The 20781-nt window shown below is 45.4% G+C and overlaps 1 protein-coding gene across 1 annotated transcript in view; it reads left to right on the top strand.

Moving 5' to 3' along the window:
- The window catches only part of HSD17B12 (hydroxysteroid 17-beta dehydrogenase 12), a 331988-nt gene that overhangs the window by 164689 nt on the left and 146518 nt on the right, over nucleotides 1–20781 (top strand). Inside the window, exons 4-5 of the mRNA XM_078684345.1 lie at nucleotides 8826–8936; nucleotides 16400–16464. Of these exons, the coding sequence (XP_078540471.1) occupies nucleotides 8826–8936; nucleotides 16400–16464 (176 nt within the window). The remainder of the gene's footprint in view (nucleotides 1–8825; nucleotides 8937–16399; nucleotides 16465–20781) is intronic.

Raw genomic sequence — 20781 nt, forward strand, 5'->3', positions numbered from 1 at the left:
TGATCCTTTATGAATTCGTCTTCCCACAGTGCGTATTTACACGGGGCAGCCAGCTTCCTCAAGGCCGCCACATATTCTTCAATGTTTTCACCAGCCCGTTGTCTTCTCTGCTGGAAGTTAAACCTGTCCACTGATACGCAGATAGTGGGGCGATAACGTTCATCCAGATCTTCCAATGCATGTGCATATACATCCTTGTCGGCGTCATCCCTCTTTTTGGGCACCAGGCTCTTGTAAATCCTGAGACCCTCCGGTCCCAGGTTCAGTAACAGGATCCGTTTCTTTCTTTGGGGGGTGAATGACTCTTCATTTTCGTCCTCCTCGCTTTGACGTCCTTGCTGGTGGGACTCCCTGGGGTGCTGTCCTTTACCTCTGTGTCGGTGTCTTCCTGGGGACTCTTGGTGCTAGTCCCCGCCTCCTCCTCTTTGGTAGCCAGTGCAATTCCTCCCTGGCACGGTGTCGTGGGAAGGGTTGCGCAGTGGTTTATCAGCTGTGGGGCGTGCTGCTGCCTCTCCGGCCCCTTCGCCACCTCTCAGGTGGCTATGGCTCTGCCACGCTCCTCTACTCGTCGTGCTTTGGTAGCTCAGCCTTGCCCCCTTCTGCCCCCTGCTGTGTGGAGCAGCACTGCGTCGTGCTGAGGTAGATGTAGGGTTGCCTATCCTGCTGCTGCCCACGTGGGGGGTGGGGGGGGTCCGTTTTTTTCGGATATGCTGGCTGGAGCCTCCCGTCCTCGTCGCCACTGTAAAGTAGTAGGTATAAATGATTTGCAGACCGCTGGGTGGTTTGGGTATGGTTAATTTATTATATTATTTCAAGCACTTCTGAGGAGCGCCGGCCGGCGCTGCCGATAGTTTCCTTCCTCCGGCGCGCAATGACAATGCGCGCGCAGCGCGCCAACATGGCCGCCGCACGTCACGTCTACGTGACGTGCATAAACTAGAATGCGCATACTACAAAGGTAGGCTAACTCAGTCTTTCTTGCCCCTGAGGTTGGTAAGTGTAGTGCCTATAATTGGGTACCAATAAACCTGTTGCCACCAGCGCTGAAAGGCAGTGAACATGCGGTAGAGTGTTTCACGGCATCTTTAGCAGGGGAAGGAAGTTCCTTTACCCCCCCCCCCCGTAGTCTTCATCCCCTCATACCCTAAAAGGTATGCAGTGGCCCTAGAGCGGCCAGTCATCCTCCATTTTGCAGGTTTGTCCTATAAGCATGCTCCTGTCCTGTAGCCTCATGGAGGCACTGGGGGTGTGCCAATTCTCACTTTCTCAGCTCTTTAGGAGCTGTAAAAGAGGTGCCTGTTTAGAGATGGGAGGAGCACAGAAGGGTTCTGCAAAAGGCACAATCAGGAACGCTGCAGATAGCACCACCTGCCTTTAACCCCTTACATGCTGATGACGGACCCCAGCCGTCATGCATCACGGTGGGCGTGTGCTGATGACGGCTGGGGGCTGTCATGAGCCCGCCCACTCATTAAAACGGCCGCACAGGCGCACAATCGCGGCCGCGCCCAAGGGGTTAAAAATCCCTCACGCTGTTAATAAAAACGCTGCTGGGGTACTTTACTGCGAGTATGCCTTTGTTTATTCCATCAAGCCTGTTTCAAATGGCTTACATCAGTGGTTCTTAATCTTTGACTTCTGGGTAACCCCATTGAATGACAATCGAAAACACACCTGAGCAACTTAGCGATTGGAACCTCAATACAATACACACATTATAGAAACAAGTGTACATTAAACAAATACATACAATATGAAATATTTTGTTTAATGCACAGGCAAAACTTGTTAAAAAGCTGTTATTTTAATGGAAAGGTTGGCGTGAGTCAAAATGTGGATTTATTTATTTCGGATATGGCTCTCTCGCCTGGTTTAGGTCTTTCCTGACCGACAGATCATTTCGTGTTTCCACTGCTCCCTTCCTTTCCAGGGCGCACTCTATTGGGCAGGGTGTCCCTCGGGGCTCTGCTTTGAGCCCCACCCTGTTCAATCTTTACGTTCAGCCGCTGGCTGCAGTCGCCAAAGCGTGGGACCTTAACATCGTGTCGTACGCTGACGATACGCAGCTAGTGGTCGCCCTCTCGGAAGGTACCACCATGGATCATGTAAGGTTCAAAGCAGGTCTGGCCGCGGTAGCAGAGTGGATGACAGCTAATTGCTTACCACTAAACGCCGCTAAGACAGAGGTGCTATTGGTTGGCAGAAATACTGAGTTATGGGGAGACCACTGGTGACCATCTACTTTGGGGAAAGTTCCTACACCGAAGACAGAAGTGAAAAATCTGGGAGTCTGGTTAGACTCAGCACTAAGCTTCTGTACCCAAGTGAAAAAAGTTTCCGCCACCTGTTTCTGCATACTACGCAGTCTGAAAGCGGTCCTAAAATTCTTTGATCCTGCTACCAGGCAGCTGATTGTCCAATCTACGGTGCTGTCCAGATTGGACTATGCTTGTACACTGCTCTTAGGTGCTTATAAGGCGGAAATTGCCCGTTTGCAACGCATTCAAAATGCGGCTGCTAGGGCCTTAGTAGGTCTGCCACGTTTTAGCTCTACCTCTGCTACTATCCGGAAACTTCACTGGCTTCCTGTAGCTAAGCGGATACAGTTCAAGACCTTATGTATCTCATTTAAAATCTTAAAACTGTCTACCCCCAAAATGCTGGGGCCACTGCTGAACATGTATGTCCCCACGCGGGCTCTACGTTCAGCTAGCCAGAACCTGGTTGAGGTACCCCGGTTCAATCGAAGCAGAGCGGGTGGACGTTCTTTCCGCTTCCTAGCAGCAAAATTATGGAACACTCTACCAGTCCATATTCAGGAAATGGAGGAGCTGCCCCAATTTAGGAAAGCCATCAAAACTCATGTATTCCCTTGAAATAACCTTTTTTGTTTCTCTTTCTCCCTGAACTCAGTTCTGTTTTTTCTTCAGGATTAGCGCCGGGACGCCACTTTGCTGGGGCAGCTGTGCGCTTTACAAAACTACATAACATAACATAAAAGCCAAAGCGATCTAATAGACTCTAGCATATTGTTAAGTATTTTTGCTCCTAATGTAGGCATTTTGTTGGTGTATAACGGAGGTCACCAATTGTCTATATTTAGCTGTAGATGAACTGTTCCCACGAATCAAGCTAAGGGAACCAACTTAATTTTTAGCTTCAAGTTTCAAATTCCTTCATGTTTATGAACGTTTTAACCATTTTTATTTTGCCTTTATATTTTTTATGTAGATAAATGAATCTACTAATTATTACATTTTTCTAAACCATTGCGGACCCCTAGAATAGTTGTCATGGACCCTCCTGGGGTCCATAGACTCCAGGTTAAGAACCAGTAGATTAGACTGTTGAATCAGTCAACAGAGACACAGGTGACGGTATGGCAAAGTAGAGAAGTGGTGCTGGGTTTGCTGAGTGGAGAAGCTAAAAACAATGTTTTTACAGCATTGTACAGCAAATTCGCTTTGTAGTTTTGTGTAATGAGGTTTGTAAAGTTTTCATGTTTGACTTCAATCATTCTAGTACTTCCTACAATATAATTTCTCCCAACAGAAAATTTTGCAATTCCATTATACGCTTACTAGATGACCCCATGCCGCGAAAGCCAATGAGCCAGTCCTCTGCTTTCCTCTTACAAACGCATGTAATTCAATGGTATAGTCCAATTGTTGTCATTCACAGCAAAGAAGGCAACAACTGACACAATGCATTATGTGAAATAAAAGCCCAGGGTTGTGGTTTGGTGGCACAGAGTGTTCTATTACCGTAAGCAGTGGTGTCTATTTTCTTTTGTTAATTAGAAATAATTTACATCTTAGGCTAGCAAAAGCCTAACTTCTTGACTTGCAACACCATGGCATTCAGCCCGTTCTGCTCAGGTCTAGTGTTTGAATGCTGCGACTTGTTCACTTCTTATTGTAATGTGATCACTTCACCCCTCCCATGCTCATGGCGAGCTGAGCTCGTCATGACTGATGGAACGCTCGCAAGCGGGACTAATTCCCCTGCTGTGCTGAGCGTTCCATTAAACGGGCGTAGTCGTGACGAGCTCAGCTCGTCATGAGCACCAGAGAACCGTGGCTAGCTGAGCTAGTCATGAGTACCGGGGCGCTGTGCGCGCCTCCCTCCCCCAAGCACAGCAGGGGAATGTGCCCCGCAGCCAAGGGGTTCATGTCCTAGCGTGCAAATTGCCATGTGCTACTGCATGCAAACTATCAAACTGAGTACCTAAAGTCAACGCTGTCTAGTGGTTGAAGTGTATTAAAAAAAGTATCTGGATTGTGATGCGCGCAAAGGGTGTAGAGTGAGTGAGCTCAGCCGCGGGGTCAAATGCGTGGCTTAAAAAACAAAAGTATACTGTTACTTTTTTCGGTCTTTCACCTTCAGGCATCTAGATATGAAATAACGCATATCTTAAATGGAACTTGTTAATCAATGGGAAATGCACTGCCATACATTAAAACCCCACTGTAAGTTAATGCACTGCAGAGGTCTGTGTGTGTAAACAGCGAGCCATAGAATTAAATCCTGATTAGTTCAGTGAATGTTAAGAACTACGAGATTCCAGCCTGTGACAGAAAGCACCATGAATATGCAATTCCGTATTTTAAACTTTTATTACACACTGTTACAAAATGGGCAAAAAGGTTTAAGATGTTCCAAAATATAGATTTTAGTAATACTGATTGTACATCGAGCTTTTTTTTTTTTTTACAACTGTACTTTAAATGCACACACCCCAGCTCAGCAGGTAACCCCCATTGCAGTACCACTCAAAAAGAATAAATCTGTGTGTTCAGGAAGCTTAAAGGAGTTCCTTCCATTAAAGCCAATACCCGCTTCAAGCTTTCTTTACATTAGCAAATTAACCAGCTGTCTCATTTACATTTGTTCGAGGCAAGCAGACACCATGGCAAGAAGGCGTGTTAAGTTGTCTGCCCCTCCCTTGGTTTCACAGCACCGGAGTCCACCTGCCTTACCTGTCAGCTAAGGCATTTCTGTTCTATGAGTTAAAATTCCTGGGACGGTTGGTTGGTTTTTCACAAAAAGTAGGGGACCCCTTTTTTTATGAATCAAAAAAGTATGGCACGTTGTGCCCCTCTGATCCCGTGCACTTCGACCACTGGTGCTTTTACTGGAAATGTAATAGTGCAGGTATGCCATATTTTGAGAAACTGCTTGCTCCTGACAAGGGCCAGGACTCTCCCATTCGATGTATTACAGCAGTACTAAGAAGTGCCGGTACAACTAAAGAAGTGCAGGTACTCAGTAGCGGACAGCACCTGCCATTCTAAAGCAGTATAATCAGTGCTTTAAATGGGCCGGTACTTACCGGTACGGAGTACCGGCCCTTTTTATTTTGGGAGGGAGAGTGCCGGCACTTCTCAAGAGAAATGCAATACTTTGAATAAAAGAATACCAGCACTTCTCTGAAACAAGCAGGTACTCTAATACAGAGTACCTGCACTTCTATTTTTGTATTTCAAGCACTGACTATAGTCAGTGGTAGGTGTCCACAGCAGCTGTATTTGTAGCCCAGTGTCCCAGCCTAGGACCGTGACGCTACAAAGTGCTAGTTTGCAACAAGCTCATTTCTGCGCTCCCTCCCGGCGGGGAGGGGACGCGTGGAGGCCGCAGCTGCCACTGAGGGGAGATGCAGTGACCCTCGGTGCCAGCTGGTGACTGGCGCGGGGCATGCTGGGAGGCCGGGCCTCCATCCACCTGAATGGTGCTGAGCCAGCCTGGGAGTCCAGGGCGCGCGCGCGCGTCTCTGAATGGGATTTCCAGCTCATTCGCAAGGGACGCCTGTTTTTTTTTCTTTTTATATGAATGACAAAACAGCACAGTACATTTTCAACACAAATATTTTTTTTTCTTTGGAGGAAGTGCAATTAAACATATTGGCTACCGAAGAGGAAAAGGTAAATGTGGGTGTACGTGGTGGCATTTTTTCCCTTTTTTCTCGAAGGATGTTTTCGTTGACGTTGCGCACACCCCAGTACCTCCCCAATTAATTGTATCTTGATGAGGAAGAAGTTATTGTTCTTGAACAAGAATCGTTTTTCTGCGCCTTTATACTTTACTGTACCTAAAAAATTAAGCAAAGTGAATAGTTTTCACTTTTTCTTTATTTCTCTATCGCCTGACCACCCAAATGAGCTTGTTTTTAGTCTGCTGTTAATTATACCATACACCCAGGGATGGTAAATTAAATGCTACTAGTGGACCTACAGCACTTAGTATGAGATTAACTAAAGTAGCCCTTAACCCATGCCTGCCATTGCAGCCTGTGAGCATTTTTAAACTGCCTGTTCGACTTTGTGAAATAAACTCTTTGCCAGGCCTAAAACTCCTTTTTTATTACATAAATGTCACTACTAATTTAGGCCATAAATATCCCATAGGGCATTGTATTTAAAAAGTTGGGCATGTACTTTGTTTTATGTGTCCTGGTAGTGAAAAACCCACGTTCTTCCTTTTTTTTTTTTTTTTTTTTTTTTCTCGACTGTGAGTTCTGTCTAATACATTTGTGAGAATAAGTAGGAATGTCATGGTTCATGTCTAAGGAGTTGCAATGTAAAATCCTCTTCAAGGGGAAAGTCTGATTTTAATTCACAATTCTGAAAATGCCACTTTTAGAAAGTTGCCTTTGTCTTGTCCTAACCTTTTGGTGCATGTTCCCTGGGTCACATGACAAGGTGTAGTTGGCAGCTGGCTTTTATGTATTCATCCCAGACAGCCACACAATAGGGGGACTATGTGTTGGCAGAATGGGGGAAACAGAGCTGTTCACAGCCCCACTTGCACTGCAAAGACCCTGCCTCAGCTCACACACACAAAGAACTACACACTTGCCCATTGTGACTGTACATAGCCTGGGACCAGGGCAGGGAGGCAGGAAATTCCAGACACTTCTTGGGTGGGAGAATGCCAGAAGTTTCTCCCACTACAAAGCTGGCACCAGTTATAAAACTAGGACCCTCAGACCCACTTCAGTTCACTACTGGACCTGCGGAAGGACTCTCGTAGGACCTCCTTGATGCCTGTGGCATGCTGTCTACCTCCAAGGACTGCCCTGCTGCCTGTAGCTTCCCTGGGCCCTCAGAGGACAACTTTACCGTCTTGAGACCTGCTTTCCTGCTTGTACCAAAGTCATAGTGACTCCAAGGGCTGGTTAGCTCCCCCCCTAATCAGAGCCTCAGGGACAGAAAAGGCTCAAATTATCTTGAACCTGCATCTGTACTCCGCCTTGGTGAGTCTTTAGTCCTGGACCCTTGGAAGTGGTTCTAACTGTGCCCAGATATCCCAAATCCAAAACTTGAGACATGGTAATTTTTCCGCCAAAAAATGTTCTGTGAAAAGAGAAGACTGGGTACTACCTGCTTGCCGATCTACCAAAGATTCAGCAGTGGTAGGCCTTTGGTCTTCTCCGTAGCAGTAAATCCTGTTTAGCAGCTCCTCGCCGAAGAGGCATCCAGCTGCGTGGAATAGACGACTGCTAAAATCTGCAATTTCGTACCACTGGAGATTTTGGACTTTAGACATTTTCACTGGGACTTTGTCCAGCAGCCCCTCGGCTATGACGACTGCTTGGCAGACATAGCCTGAGTCTTTGCCCCACTGTACGTTACTTTCTCAAGCATTATCTTCAAAAGTTCTTTTAAGTCCGATGGTAAGCAGAGACTGGGCCCAATCCACTTTGTGTAACTTTATGAAACTTTAAATTTTTTTGCTAAATTGGTGTGGGATTTTTCTTGTGCTGTGTATGCACTCTATTACTGTTTACGTGCTGCGTCAATACTTTGCACATTGTCTCTAAGTTATGCCAGACTGGTTTTGTGCCAAGCTACCAGAGTGATTTGTTTTGTCGTTGTATTTTTTGCGGTTTACCAGGATTAGGGCTATTGCTTCAGTAGGGTTTCTTCTCCTCCAACCAACAACCTAATTTCTCACACTGGTAATGTTCTTGAGACCCTTTCAGCTTCTGTGTTTGCCGATGCTCTGCCGGTGCATGGACCACCCTCCCTCCTGCCCTTGAGACCCTGACAGATGCATGTTTTTGCCGATGCTCTGTCCAGCTGGTGCATGGACCAACCTCCCTCCTGTTCCTCTGATCCTGATTGCTCATTGTGTGTGGCCTTTCCGCAGACATTGTACTCAGTTTTTCTGTCAGCCTTTGATGTAAGTTCCACTGTGAGTTCGTGGGGGAAGGGGTCAGGGTGGTGGTGGGTGGGTGTTGATGCTGGTGCTGTCCTCTTTAGAGTTGGGCAAGCATCCCTCATTTTGCCTCCCCTGGACTGTAAGGCAAGGCATGATGTTCCTGGGTAAGTAAAAAAGAGCAATAGGCACAGGGAGAAAACTCCCTGTGATTCATCCCTTCATGTTTTGGATTTCTGAAAACAAATTCTCCCTCTGAAAGGTTGTTTCCAGAAAACAAAACGTGTTGCCTGCAGGCACATTAGCCATGGTTCCTGCTTGGCAAGCCTCAGTGCTCTGGGTGGTGGCATCACTGAAGGCAGAGCGATCCCCACAATTCCTGGCAAGGATCTCTGAATATGGCGGACCATCTTCTGCCAGGGGAGTGCAGCCCATAGCCTGCATCAGGGGAGCAGAGGCCATGAGCTCCCCTGGCCTGATGGGACGGCATGCTGCCCACCCAGCTCTAAATCAGACCCTGAAACTAAGCTACCATACCTGCTCTCCTTTTGGAAGTAGGGGCTTGTCAGCACTTTAAAATAAGTAGTGACTTTGTATTTATTTCTAGTACAAGCCTCATACATACCCTACTAATGCACTTTCTCCCCTCTCTTTTTATTGTCTTTCAGAGGAGAAATTCAAGGTGGGCATCACGACGATTGCTGCTGACTTCGCAGAGAGCGAGGCCATCTATGGGCGGATCAAGTCTGGGCTGGACGGGCTGGATGTAGGTGTTCTGGGTAAGTGACAGGAAGTTTGAGGAAATTGGAGTGTGCCAGTAGAGAACTACACCAAGTCATATTACAGTACTGTACTCCCTATATTTGTGAAAGTGGCAGCACATACTGAGATATTGATTTGTTTTGAGGAATGTCCTCATTGTTTAAATTGTTTTTGTTTACAGTATTCCTCCATATTAGCCGCTCCTGTTGAGTTGCTGACTGTCACAAATGAAGGCTTCTGACAAGTCCAGTTGATGGGCTTTGTCTTTCAAGAGATAGTTAAGCTGGAACCCCTGTTTCTAATGTTCAACTAAATTATGCACATCTTCATTGAGATGTCGAGGCCCCAGCTCCCACTTACCTGGATTGGTCCTCCGACCGGTCAATGCCGGTGCTGCACTACTCCGCTCTCTCCCTCATCGCGCGATGTCTTCTCTCTTCATTTCTGCTTTCTTGCCCATTTCTCACCTTTCTGCTCAATCTGCTCCATTCGGCCACTGCTGCTTTCATGCTATTTTTGACCTTTCTGCTCGTTTTGTGTAGTTGTGCTATTTCTGCCTTTCTTAGCTTTCTCTGCCTCCTCCATGGCCTCTTTCTGCCCCACTCTTTGCTCCTGCTTGCCCCTCTAGCCTCCCTCAGCTTCTGCCCTGGGCCACCTGCCCAAGGGTCCGCTCCCACCTCTTTTCGGCCCCTGCCACCCTCCTCCACTCCTATGCCCCCTCTCCCTACCTGCTCTTGGTTGCCCCACGCTCGGACCCTCCCACCTCCCAGGAACTACATAATGGAGGCCGCACTGTGGCCACACACCGCAGGCTTGTCAAAGGGAAGCTCATCTGAACCCGGACAACTCCCAGTGACAGGAATCCTGGCCCAGCAGGTACACCTCTGTGGCGCTCTGCACCCTGAACACTGGCTGCCACCATAAACACTGCTACTGAACCACACCACGCACCAGGGTAGCCCATCTGCACCCACTGCTCCTACACCTGCACCAGCGCACAGTCACTAACACCCCCACCACCAGACCCAACACTGCCCGCAGTCCACATCACCCCGCAGACACTGCCCGATCAACTAGCATGTATTGTCATCAACTCGTGCTTGCTGTGCAAATACGTCACCGAGGTTTGCGCACCTCAGCACTACCCTCATGCCCAATGTCCTTTTCCTCATAGAAACCTGGCTCAGCTGCGCCTCGGCCCCTAACATTGCCACCACTGTCCCGAAGGCTACAGGATCTCCCACTGAGATCGCACCAACAGACCAGGCGGGAAGGGTAGCGATCATTTACAAAGAATCCATCCGCTGTACCACCATGACGGACGGCGACAGCCGACCGTGGGACACCAGAACCTCCAGCTGCGACCGAACAAAAGAACCACCATCAAGGGAAACTTTGTCTACCGGGACCAAGAACGAGCGTCAGCAAATTCCTCAACGATTTCATAGCCGCCATCGACCCTTTGGACCTTCTACTCCTTGGTGACCTCCGCTTCCACCAGGACGACCCCACCGAACAGAAATCTACCAATCACCTTGAAGGCATGGAAGGCATCAGCCTCAACCAACTTGTCTGAAGCCCTACTCACACCGCAGGACACATGCACGACCCCATTTTCATATCCAGCAACAATATCAAGTTCAGCCAGACCACACAAATCACCTGGTCCGACTACCACATCGTCCACTTCAGTGTCTCCTCACCAGTCACCCACATCTATAATGCCCAGCTCCCCAGGCCGCAGCTGGAACAGGGTCACAAACTGAATGGAACAACTCCCTGACCACAACCAGCTGCTCCCATCCTGCAACATGGACCACAATGAAAGAAGCTTCAGCAACTTGATGTTCTGTTATTATAACTTATATAGGGAAGAGGTGTCTTGGCGCTGAACTGAACCGACCCTGCCGCTCCTGCGTATCTTAATTCTGGAATAGCCACGTCTTTAGCTTTTTCCTAAAAGTGCCCCGGGAGTTGGCGGCTCTTATTTCCTTTGGTAGCGTGTGCCAGATTTTAGCCATACCATAGGCTATGCTTCGGCCGCCCCAGCTTGCTGTTTGAATCTTGGGAACTACCATCAACCCGGTATTGGAAGACCTCAGTTGTCTGCCCGGGTTATAACATGAATATAGGCTTTTTAATTAAGCCGGTCCTGTGTTATTCTGGGCTTTATAGGCTAATCAAAGAGCTTTGAACCTAATTCGTTTTATCACTGGCTACCAATGGAGTCTTCTGATTTCTTCCTTAACTGATGCATATTTTGGTAGGTTTAGTAGGAGCCTAGCTGCCGCATTTTGCACCATCTGAAGCGTTTGTAAATGTTGTTTTTGTAATTCAAGATAAAGACTATTACAGTAGTCCAGCTTCCATAGCACCATGACGGTGACCACTGTTCTCCTGGATTCAGGGTGAATAAAGGGGAGAACCTTCTTTACTTTTTTTAATCAAGTAGAAAGATGCTGCAACTGTTGCATTCGTTTGTTGGGTGAAGGTGAGTTTACCGTCTATCAGAACCCCTAGGTTTTTGACTTCTTCTACTAGTTTTGGTGTTTCTCCAATTTCTGCCGGCCATCAGTGAGCGTCCCAGCCCGGCTGGAGGTTTGCCGAAGGTTACTACTTCCATCCCATCCATCCGCTGATTTCTCTCATGCATTTTTTAAACTGAATTGCTGGGGAAGGGTAATTTTTGTACGCCGCGATCACAATCTGTGTATCGTCCGCGTATGATGTTAGATTGAAATCAATGTTTCGGACAAACGGAGCCAGTTCCGATACATAAATATTGAATAGGGAAGGGCTCAACGAGGAGCCTTGGGGAACCCCACATAGAAGCACATAGGGTGTTGCTTTGATCACACACTGCCCCAACACCACAGCACCACTCACGAACCCAAAGGACAGAAGAAGATCCAAGCTAGCCAGCTGGTGCACAGAAGACCTGAGAACCACAAAGCACTAATAGAAACATCTCGAAAGGATATGACTCCCAAGCAAGGATCCTCCTACAAAACGGCATTCAACACATAACCATAAACTACGCAAGATGAAGTGAAGAGTCCTAGCGGCATGTATGAAACCAACTCCAACAGTAGCACAGGACCTTTACCATTGTCAGGGAGTTTATCAACTCCGCTGCTGTGGAGAAAACCATCACCCCGTCCCAAGACCTCTGTGACCGACTAGCAGATTTTTTTCACCTCCAGATTAGCAGAATCTTCAGAAATTAGATTCTTAACCCCGGAACTCAAACCATCGGACTTCATTAACCAAACATCAGCCAACCGACATGGGCCCCCAACTGATGGCCTGGAAGCACATCACCGACCAGGACACCGCCACCACCATGCAATCTATCCACTTAAGGACCCCCCACTGATCTCTGACCACACCAACTGTGTACACCTACAATCCATCGAAACAAAAACCTACCTGAACAAGTGGAAATGCACAGAGGTCCGCGCCCGACTCAAAAAAACCTTCAGCTGATCCCCACGAACAAAGAAACTACAGATCCATATCTCTGCTCCTCTTTCCGGCTAAAGTGATGGAGAAAGCGACCAACCAGCAGCTCCTCGGAACAGCACTACCTCCTGGACCATTCCCAGTCTGGCTTCCGCAGCAACCATAGCACAGAAGTAGCCCTGATGGTAGCTACTTACGACATCCGGACTCCAACACTAGTATAAGGGTTTTTAGATTCAAGGGGAAACTGGACGCTCTACTTTATATTTAGCGCAAAAGTATTGGTGAACAGTTGTTAAACAGTGGTGCAATTGGACGAGGGGATAAGCCCTATAACCCCTCAAAATTTGTATGCTGACATACAACACACAAGTAATTGAAACAACGAAATGCCCACTGCACACAACACAAAATTAAACAAATCTGTGTCCTGGTGGACACGTCAGCTTTCAGACGATAGATGTCGGACAAGAACCACAATGTCTTAGAAGTGTAAAGCCTTCATTTAATTCTCTTGGAAAGCCAGTCGACACGTGTTTCGTCGCAAAGGAATGTCAATTCCGCGACTCCTCAGGGCTGTTTGGTTTAAAGAACAAGAAAATCGGGATCTCCAGGCATCTCCTCCACAGACTCCAAACCATCCAGAAATCTACTACCAGACCAGTGTTTGACCTCCCATGCCAAACATACATAACCCCTCACCTAACCAATCTCCACTGGCTGCTGGTCCAGAAGAGATGCAATTCAAGATACTCACCCATTCGTTCAAGGCACTGCCCACCTTTGGCCTGGCATACATAAGCCACCAACTCCACTTTCACCAACCCTCCAGGAACCTTTGTTCTGCCTGACTCTTTCAGGCCGACACCCCCGGATACACCGTAGAAGGAACAGAGGCCGGTCCTTTTCCTACCTCGCAGCGAAGGTCGGTTCCCCCCAACTAGTTGGAATTCCGCTGACGACCTGGCTCATCTAATAAAGCGTGTAACCACAACATCCAGACAAATCTGGGGTGAGGGAACAAGAGGCACGGGTTGCTGGGAGTCGGCAGCCTCCAACTTAAACTATGCACCACAATAGAGCCGCTCATAGTGAGGTGTCGCTAGTGCAAGTGCAGTATAGTCTGTGAGTGTAGGCATCTCACAAAAAGTGAAGGACTGGTCTGACCCACCACCTGGTGTCATGCTTCATCATTGACCAGTCCTCGCCCTCTAAAAACTTGGTTTGGTAGAGGGCGGGCATACACCTGACGACATTGATGCACTTCTAAACTAAGTGGGGGCCCATGGGAATAGGTAGTGAGTTAAAAGGCCATTAAAGGTATCAGCTTAAGTTTAATAGTGCTGGCATCTATATGGTATTAAAAACAAAGTGATCGTTGTAATGGGGATATTATTGTCCCCCCCACCACTATCAATGAGGTCAACATGTTTCTGCCTGAAGGCCCAGTTGGGTCTGTGGCATTCATCAGGACCGTGTTAAACAAAAAAAACGAAAACGGGCTACGCTCTAACCAAGCTATGGTGAGAGAATATCCACTTAGTAGGGTGATGAAGATCACACTCCACCTTGCACTTTCCTCTGTTTGACTAGATTGTCTTGTCTGGTAGCCCACATCTGTTCTTGCCTCACTTTCTCCTCGGTCTGCTTGCCATCCAGTGCTGGTGTTGCCCCCTCCCCAAGAATGGGGGAAGAGCTCTTTTGCCGTCAATTGGCGAAACTGTCCCCTTCCTCTCCAAGGTTGGCTTGTCTCTCCTCCCTTGACCCAGTCACACTGTGCCTTTCCCCTCTACTCTTACTTGTACCCCCTCCAGTGGCAGCTCTACTACCAGCCCTTCCATGGCAGTTCTTGCATGTGCCAATTCACTGACCCTCTTGCCCTCCCGCACCTGTGGGTAGCTATCACCCCCTCCGCCTCCCCCACCTCCCATGGCGTCTCTTGGCCCTCCCCGTAACCCTCGTGCCCCTACAATGGGCCGCTCTTACACCCCTCCCCTTTTCTCTTGGTGGCTGTCCCACCCTCCTCCCAGGTGGCTCGTCCCCTCCTCTCCAGCCCATTTATTAATCGATGATTGGCAGCTCCACCTCATGGCAGCATGCCAGCGTCTGAGTGGTCTACCGTCTTGTTTTCGTCTGTCAGATTCCTTCTGACAGTGGTGAGTTTTTGAACACCGAGGCAGTAGCCTCATTACTCCACATTCATTTTGAATTTTTTAGTCGCTGTTTAGGTTGTCTTATTGATTGTGACTGAGTCCTCCTCTTCCTCTGTTCGGCCCCTCCCTCTACATGGACCCGACGCCAGCACTGGGAGCCGGCACCAGCCACTGCTCGTTACAGACCGGCCCCGCCTGTGCATGTAGAGACAGATGTGTATTTGTGCATGCTGCTAGTAGTATCTGCATGCGTACTCAAGTCATCTGGGTTGTATTGGGCACCAAAAATTTGACTTCATGCATATAAGATGTGAAAAACTATGCATGTAAATAGTATGCATATAAATATATATACTTTTTCATCCAGTAGGTAGGTGAGGGTTCTGAAACTCCTGACTTGCTTGGCTCTGCCACGGGCACACTAGATTGGGTGTAGTCGGATGTATTATGATTTATTTTGGTGCAGAGTCCTCGTCACGTTGTGACCTGTAAAGCTGGCAGTCAGTTTAGACATGATTTCCGACCACACATGACACTATTTTGTTATCTCTTACTGTTTACTACAGATGTGATTGACCCCCGCCCCCACCCCTCCCCGACATGCGGGAATTAAATCCTATTGGTAGATTAAACCTCTTACTGAAAACGCGGCTTCCCATTCTGAGTGAATCCGTTAGGATACTTGTTGGTTATGGCCGCCACCTGCTGGCCATACGTGTGACTGCATGTGAAACAACGTGTTTTGTAATTGTAAAGCGCTTAGTACCCCTGGTGAGGCGTCAAAGCGCTTTTCGGCGAGTAGCACACTACTCCCGAACCCAAAGTACTAGTGGTGGATTAGAATAGGGATTTTAAACTATTTTGAGCACTGGACATGTGACTGTTATTTTGATTGATTGGATAGAGGAGGGACGGAGGAGGGAAGAGTCCAGAAAGGGTTATATATGAGATCAATCTAGTAGAGGGAAGTTTGGGGAGAGTCGAGGAGGGCTAGAGGAGGGAGGAGTCAAAGGGTCTTGGGTAGAATTTTGTAGTAGAATAAGATTTGGGATGAGTCAGAGTGGAGCTAAGAGATATTGAGAGAAGCATAGGATGAGACCTAGAGTAGGAGGGAGTTTAAGTTTTTTTTTTTCTTTTGCAGTAGGCCTACATTAATAACTATGTAGATGCAGTACTACATAGAAAGGGTATATATAAATAAGGAAAATAACTGAGATATAAAATTGTATTGTATAAAGTTCCATATGTGCAAGTATGGCTAGGAAGTTAGAAATTCAGACTTTCAGGTGTTTCTATTTGTAAAAGGTAATTTATTTAAGTATTTTTTTTACTTTTAATATATTTTAGTTTTGTTTTTCTCAATATTTCAATAGTGAAACACTTATTGATGCAGTTATGATCATATTTACTTATTGTGATAGGTAAATACAATTAGCCTGAGACCCGTGAGCATCTAATCAAATAAAGTAGAACTATATATTTATATATGTATATTTTTAACCATAAGGAATATATACATTTGTTAAGTTGTACTAAATAATATCTACACATTTTTAAACCATTTTTGTGTGTGTGTGTGTGTGTGTGTGTGTATATATATATATATATATATGTATATGTATATATATTTATATATATATATACACACGAAAAACACATTTCTAAAAAAATATATATATTCCAATTATACATGTTCATATGTGCAGGCATATGCTGTACAGTTATCTTTCAGTGTGGTAGTCATGTAGGAAAGAGCCAACTCTTGAGTAGTCTTCTGAAGGTAGGATAGTTATCCATCGCTCTTCTAACACTATTTTTGACATTAGCTTGAGGTTTAATGTGGCTTTTTTTCCCATCTTTTACAGTGAATAATGTGGGTGTTTCTTACTCCTGCCCAGAATATTTCCTGGACATTCCTGACCTGGACAATGTGAGTATAGCATGCAAAGTGGCTTTTAAGGTGGAGGGTGCGAACCTAAAAACTAATAGGGATAGTCGAGCCAATGGTTTGGCTTGGCTGTAAGAGCCTGATCAATGAAAATGTCTGGCATACAAATCATGCAGCAAATATCGTATAAACATAGGATAAGAACTGTGAAAGAATGTCACTTTAGCCTACGGGCAAACATCTGCAAAGCAGAAAGATTAAAAAAAATCAAAATAAAACCTCAGGACAGGATATATATATATTCACTGAAAAAACCATAGGTTATAGACCATATATAGTTAGGAATTAGCATTTAAAAAACCTTATTTTACTCACACAAAACCATTGAAATTCCATATATAGTTAGTTGCACTAACTATATATCGCGCACCCGCAATCCACTGCTGATGATGTCACATATTACATCATTCATGACATGGTCAGTGACATCACTGATGACATCACTGATGACATCTCATTTGACATCAATGACCACATCACTGAGGATATCATTCATGTGACAATACAATGCATCTCCTCACATTTTAATATAACCTCTGTTTCACCCAGTGTTAAATACAGAGTATAATTTTTGAAACCATTGACACACCAATACTAGTTACTACATACGCACTCACTGATTCCTATGTCTACACACACATTCACTCATTCACCCATACAATCATTCATACATACAATCACTCATCTTTACAACACTATCATATGCACTCATACACCTATACAGACACTCACAGTCTGCCACTCATCCATGGAGTTACTCACACACCTAGTCAGTCCTGTAAAGAATCAATGACACTTCCATTTTCTTGTCTATACAGTTAAACATAGAGCACCTTACATTTTCAAACATATACTAACACATACTTACCTTCTTATACAATCATTGATACAAGTACACATTGATCTGCACAGAGTCACACACCTCCCAGCCAGCCACACACACACTCAGTCTCCCATACAAATACTTGGACAATCAATCAGTAACCCATATAGTTAATCATATAGCTACTGATCAACACATGCAGCAGTTTACAGAACAACAGACATAATGATGCACAAATTAAGACAGTTTAGTCACTAACCCATGCACTCAGTGAGACACATTTAATCACTCCCTCATACATTCAGTCATGCACCTACTAAATCCTTTGTCCAGACACTTATACTTCCACTCATTCTTCAATATGTAAGACACATTTTAACTTTACAGAAACATACAGTCACTGGATGTTGTCATCAGTGATGTCATCAGTGATGTCATCAGTGATGTCATCAGTGATGTCACTGACCATGTCATGAATGATGTAATATGTGACATCATCAGCAGTGGATTGCGGGTGCGCGATATATAGTTAGTGCAACTAACTATATATGGAATTTCAATGGTTTTGTGTGAGTAAAATAAGGTTTTCTAAATGCTAATTCCTAACTATATATGGTCTATAACCTATGGTTTTTTCAGTGAATTTCATTGGTTTTTTAACAGCTAATATCTGTAGCTGTAAAATGTATTCTTCTTTAAATCCAAAAATATATTTTATATGTTTATGAATAATTTTTTTTTAAAATATTTTTTTTTCTTCGTTCCCGCTTCGCGAATCGGGAAGCTTCCCGTTAGCTGACCTTGATGCCGCGAAATAGACCGCGAGCCGGTAAACGTTTCTTTACCGCAACTGCCGCGTTAGACAACATCGTGACGCCTCCCGTCCGCATGACGTTTCACGTTGTCGCGTGATACGTCATATGACGTGCTACGTTAGCGAACTGGTACGCGAAGCGAGTCGCAAAGCGCAGGTTTCTGGAAGCAAACCGGGAGGCCCTGCAAAGCGCTTAACGTAAACACAGCAGGTCATGTGACTTGGTAATAACACTTTTCATTGGTTCATTTCACTTTTGGTTTCCTAATGATGTAAGACTAGGTCATATAATCTAAAATGAACACTTTTCATTGGTTGAGAACTCTTGTTTTTCCCAAATGATGAAAATCCCTCCTTCTTTCCTCACTCTGACTTTCATCATTGTGAGAGAAAGACCCTTTGTTACCAGTGAGCAATGGCTTCTTTAGTAGCTTCAGCTGGTGCTTCCCCACCACCTCCACCACATCCAAGGAAGAGTGGACCACCTGCTCAAGTTATAATTCAACAAGAAGAGGAAGAAGAGGAACAGGACGACGAGCACGAAGAGAGGCAGTTTTTGCCTGAGGAGCCCAGGACGTCTCACCGGAAAGAAAACTTCATTTGGCAATTTTTTAAAATTCCCAAAGGTCAGAAAAAAGTAAATGCAAGATACGTAACTTGCCTTATATGTCAAGATAGACTGTCCAGAGGGACCGACAAAAAATACAGTTTCGGAAACTACACAATGCATCGCCATATGACTAGGTGGCATCCTAACAACTACAGTGCTGCACAGTTTCGGAACGACCTAGATAATCTCCCTATTATGGCCAGAAGATCTGTTGTACCGGAAGTAACGGGACCAGAGGGCAGGGAGATGGTGCCAAATATACAAATGAGATTTGGTGAAGTAAAACAAGTCTGCGTACATTGCAATGGATTCATTTGCTACAGAGAAAGTAGCATCACTCTGATCAACAGAGCTATTGACAATCATATGCAAGTTTGTACGAAACGCCCCAAATAATAAATACTTTTTTTTTATTTTGTTGCTCCTGTTGAGCCCTTTACAATGAATCGTTTTCATTGCCCCCTCCAAGAAAAACCCAAAAAAATATAAAACTGTTCAGAAAAATTCAAAAAAAGTAAAAAAATGTTCAGAAAAATAATAAAAAAAATATAAAACAACAAAAACAATTTTAAAAAAAGTTCTTTTCAGAACTACCTCCCAGTTATTAAAAAATTGGTACAATATTTGGAACTGTGCCAACCTCTATTTCTCGTAGTTCGCTTCCCAGTTCGCTCGCCGGTACGCGAACCGGGAGTGAACCAAAAATTTTTTTTTAAAAAAAGAACAGTAAGTATAAGGGAAGGAAACAGACACTTATGTTAAAAGAAAGACAGCTATAGGGGAGTAAACTAGAGATACTATTACCCGTAATCCACTGCTGATGATGTCACATATTACATCATTCATGACATGCTCAGTGACATCAGCAGAGGATTGCGGGTTTTTTGGCAACGTGCCTTATCCACGGTTTAATAACGCTGCCTTTTGCTTTATATAAGTTTTCAAATTGTATGAAATATATACCAATAGGTTGTTATGAACCTTTAGGTAGTGCTTTTCTTCATGAGGTCTGGTCGCTTCCATACACATACAGATGTTTCAAAGATGATCAAGAAGTTTATCTGAATGGAGAGGAATGCACTGAGACGCCAGATCATTCACTAATGTGTAGGCACATACAGTTACACGGTTCATGCAACAAACACCGACCAAATATGGCTTGCGTGTTGCAAGGCACGCCAGTTCCTGCTATCATCCCCACGTTCAAGTTGTTGGAAAATGGTAGTTATTTGATGCTCAATAATGAAGATTGTTCTGGGTTAATTAAAAGTATTCCTTTTATCGTAACAGTAAGTGAACGGGTTATTTGCTGCAGAAATGTTCTATTTCCTCCCACACATGAACATAGGGAGTTTTCAATCTCGCCACAAATACCAACCTTGGGAGCACATTTCAACGGCATGGCAAGAATAAGAGCTCTTTTGTCTCAGAGAGAGGTGGCCTTGAGTTCGGCCCGTGAAACTTTCGTGCTTCACATAGCGAACACCCGTACAGAGGTGCAGACCCTTTTCAATACAGATTTGCCTTTCCATTTCAGCAAGATGGTTCGGACTATCTTTAACGCGTCCTCCACAAAGGCCCTGGCGCACTTTTTTAAAGTTGTTACCAGTGGTCTCGTGACTTCATTTGAGAAAATCTTTGGAGTCATCCCTGCTTTCTTTCATTCTATTTTTTCCACTCTGCTTCGTGGATTCCCATTTTTACTTGCATTACCAGCGGACGCTCTTGTGCTTTTTTACATTTTTAAATATGGATGTCCCTCCTGTGCAAGCTCCCGCCCTGCAGCTGCTGACACTGTTCCGCAATCGCATGCTAGAATATTATGGCACAATGCCGTTGGCGATATTAAGCACGGCATATGGATTATCTTTTCGATTCTCCTACTTCACCTGTGTCCAGCCTGTATTTCACTGCCTGACCTGTGATTTCGATTGGGCCATTGATTTGTGTCTCTGCGGACCGGTTTCTCCTGACGTCGACTTTAATCAGCTGATGAGTCCTATCATTACTCACGAGTTGGTTTGTCCTGGCGAAAGGATTATGGCTGTGGCA

Source organism: Lissotriton helveticus, chromosome 3_2 (assembly GCF_964261635.1).
Source record: "Lissotriton helveticus chromosome 3_2, aLisHel1.1, whole genome shotgun sequence".
NCBI lineage: Eukaryota > Metazoa > Chordata > Amphibia > Caudata > Salamandridae > Lissotriton > Lissotriton helveticus.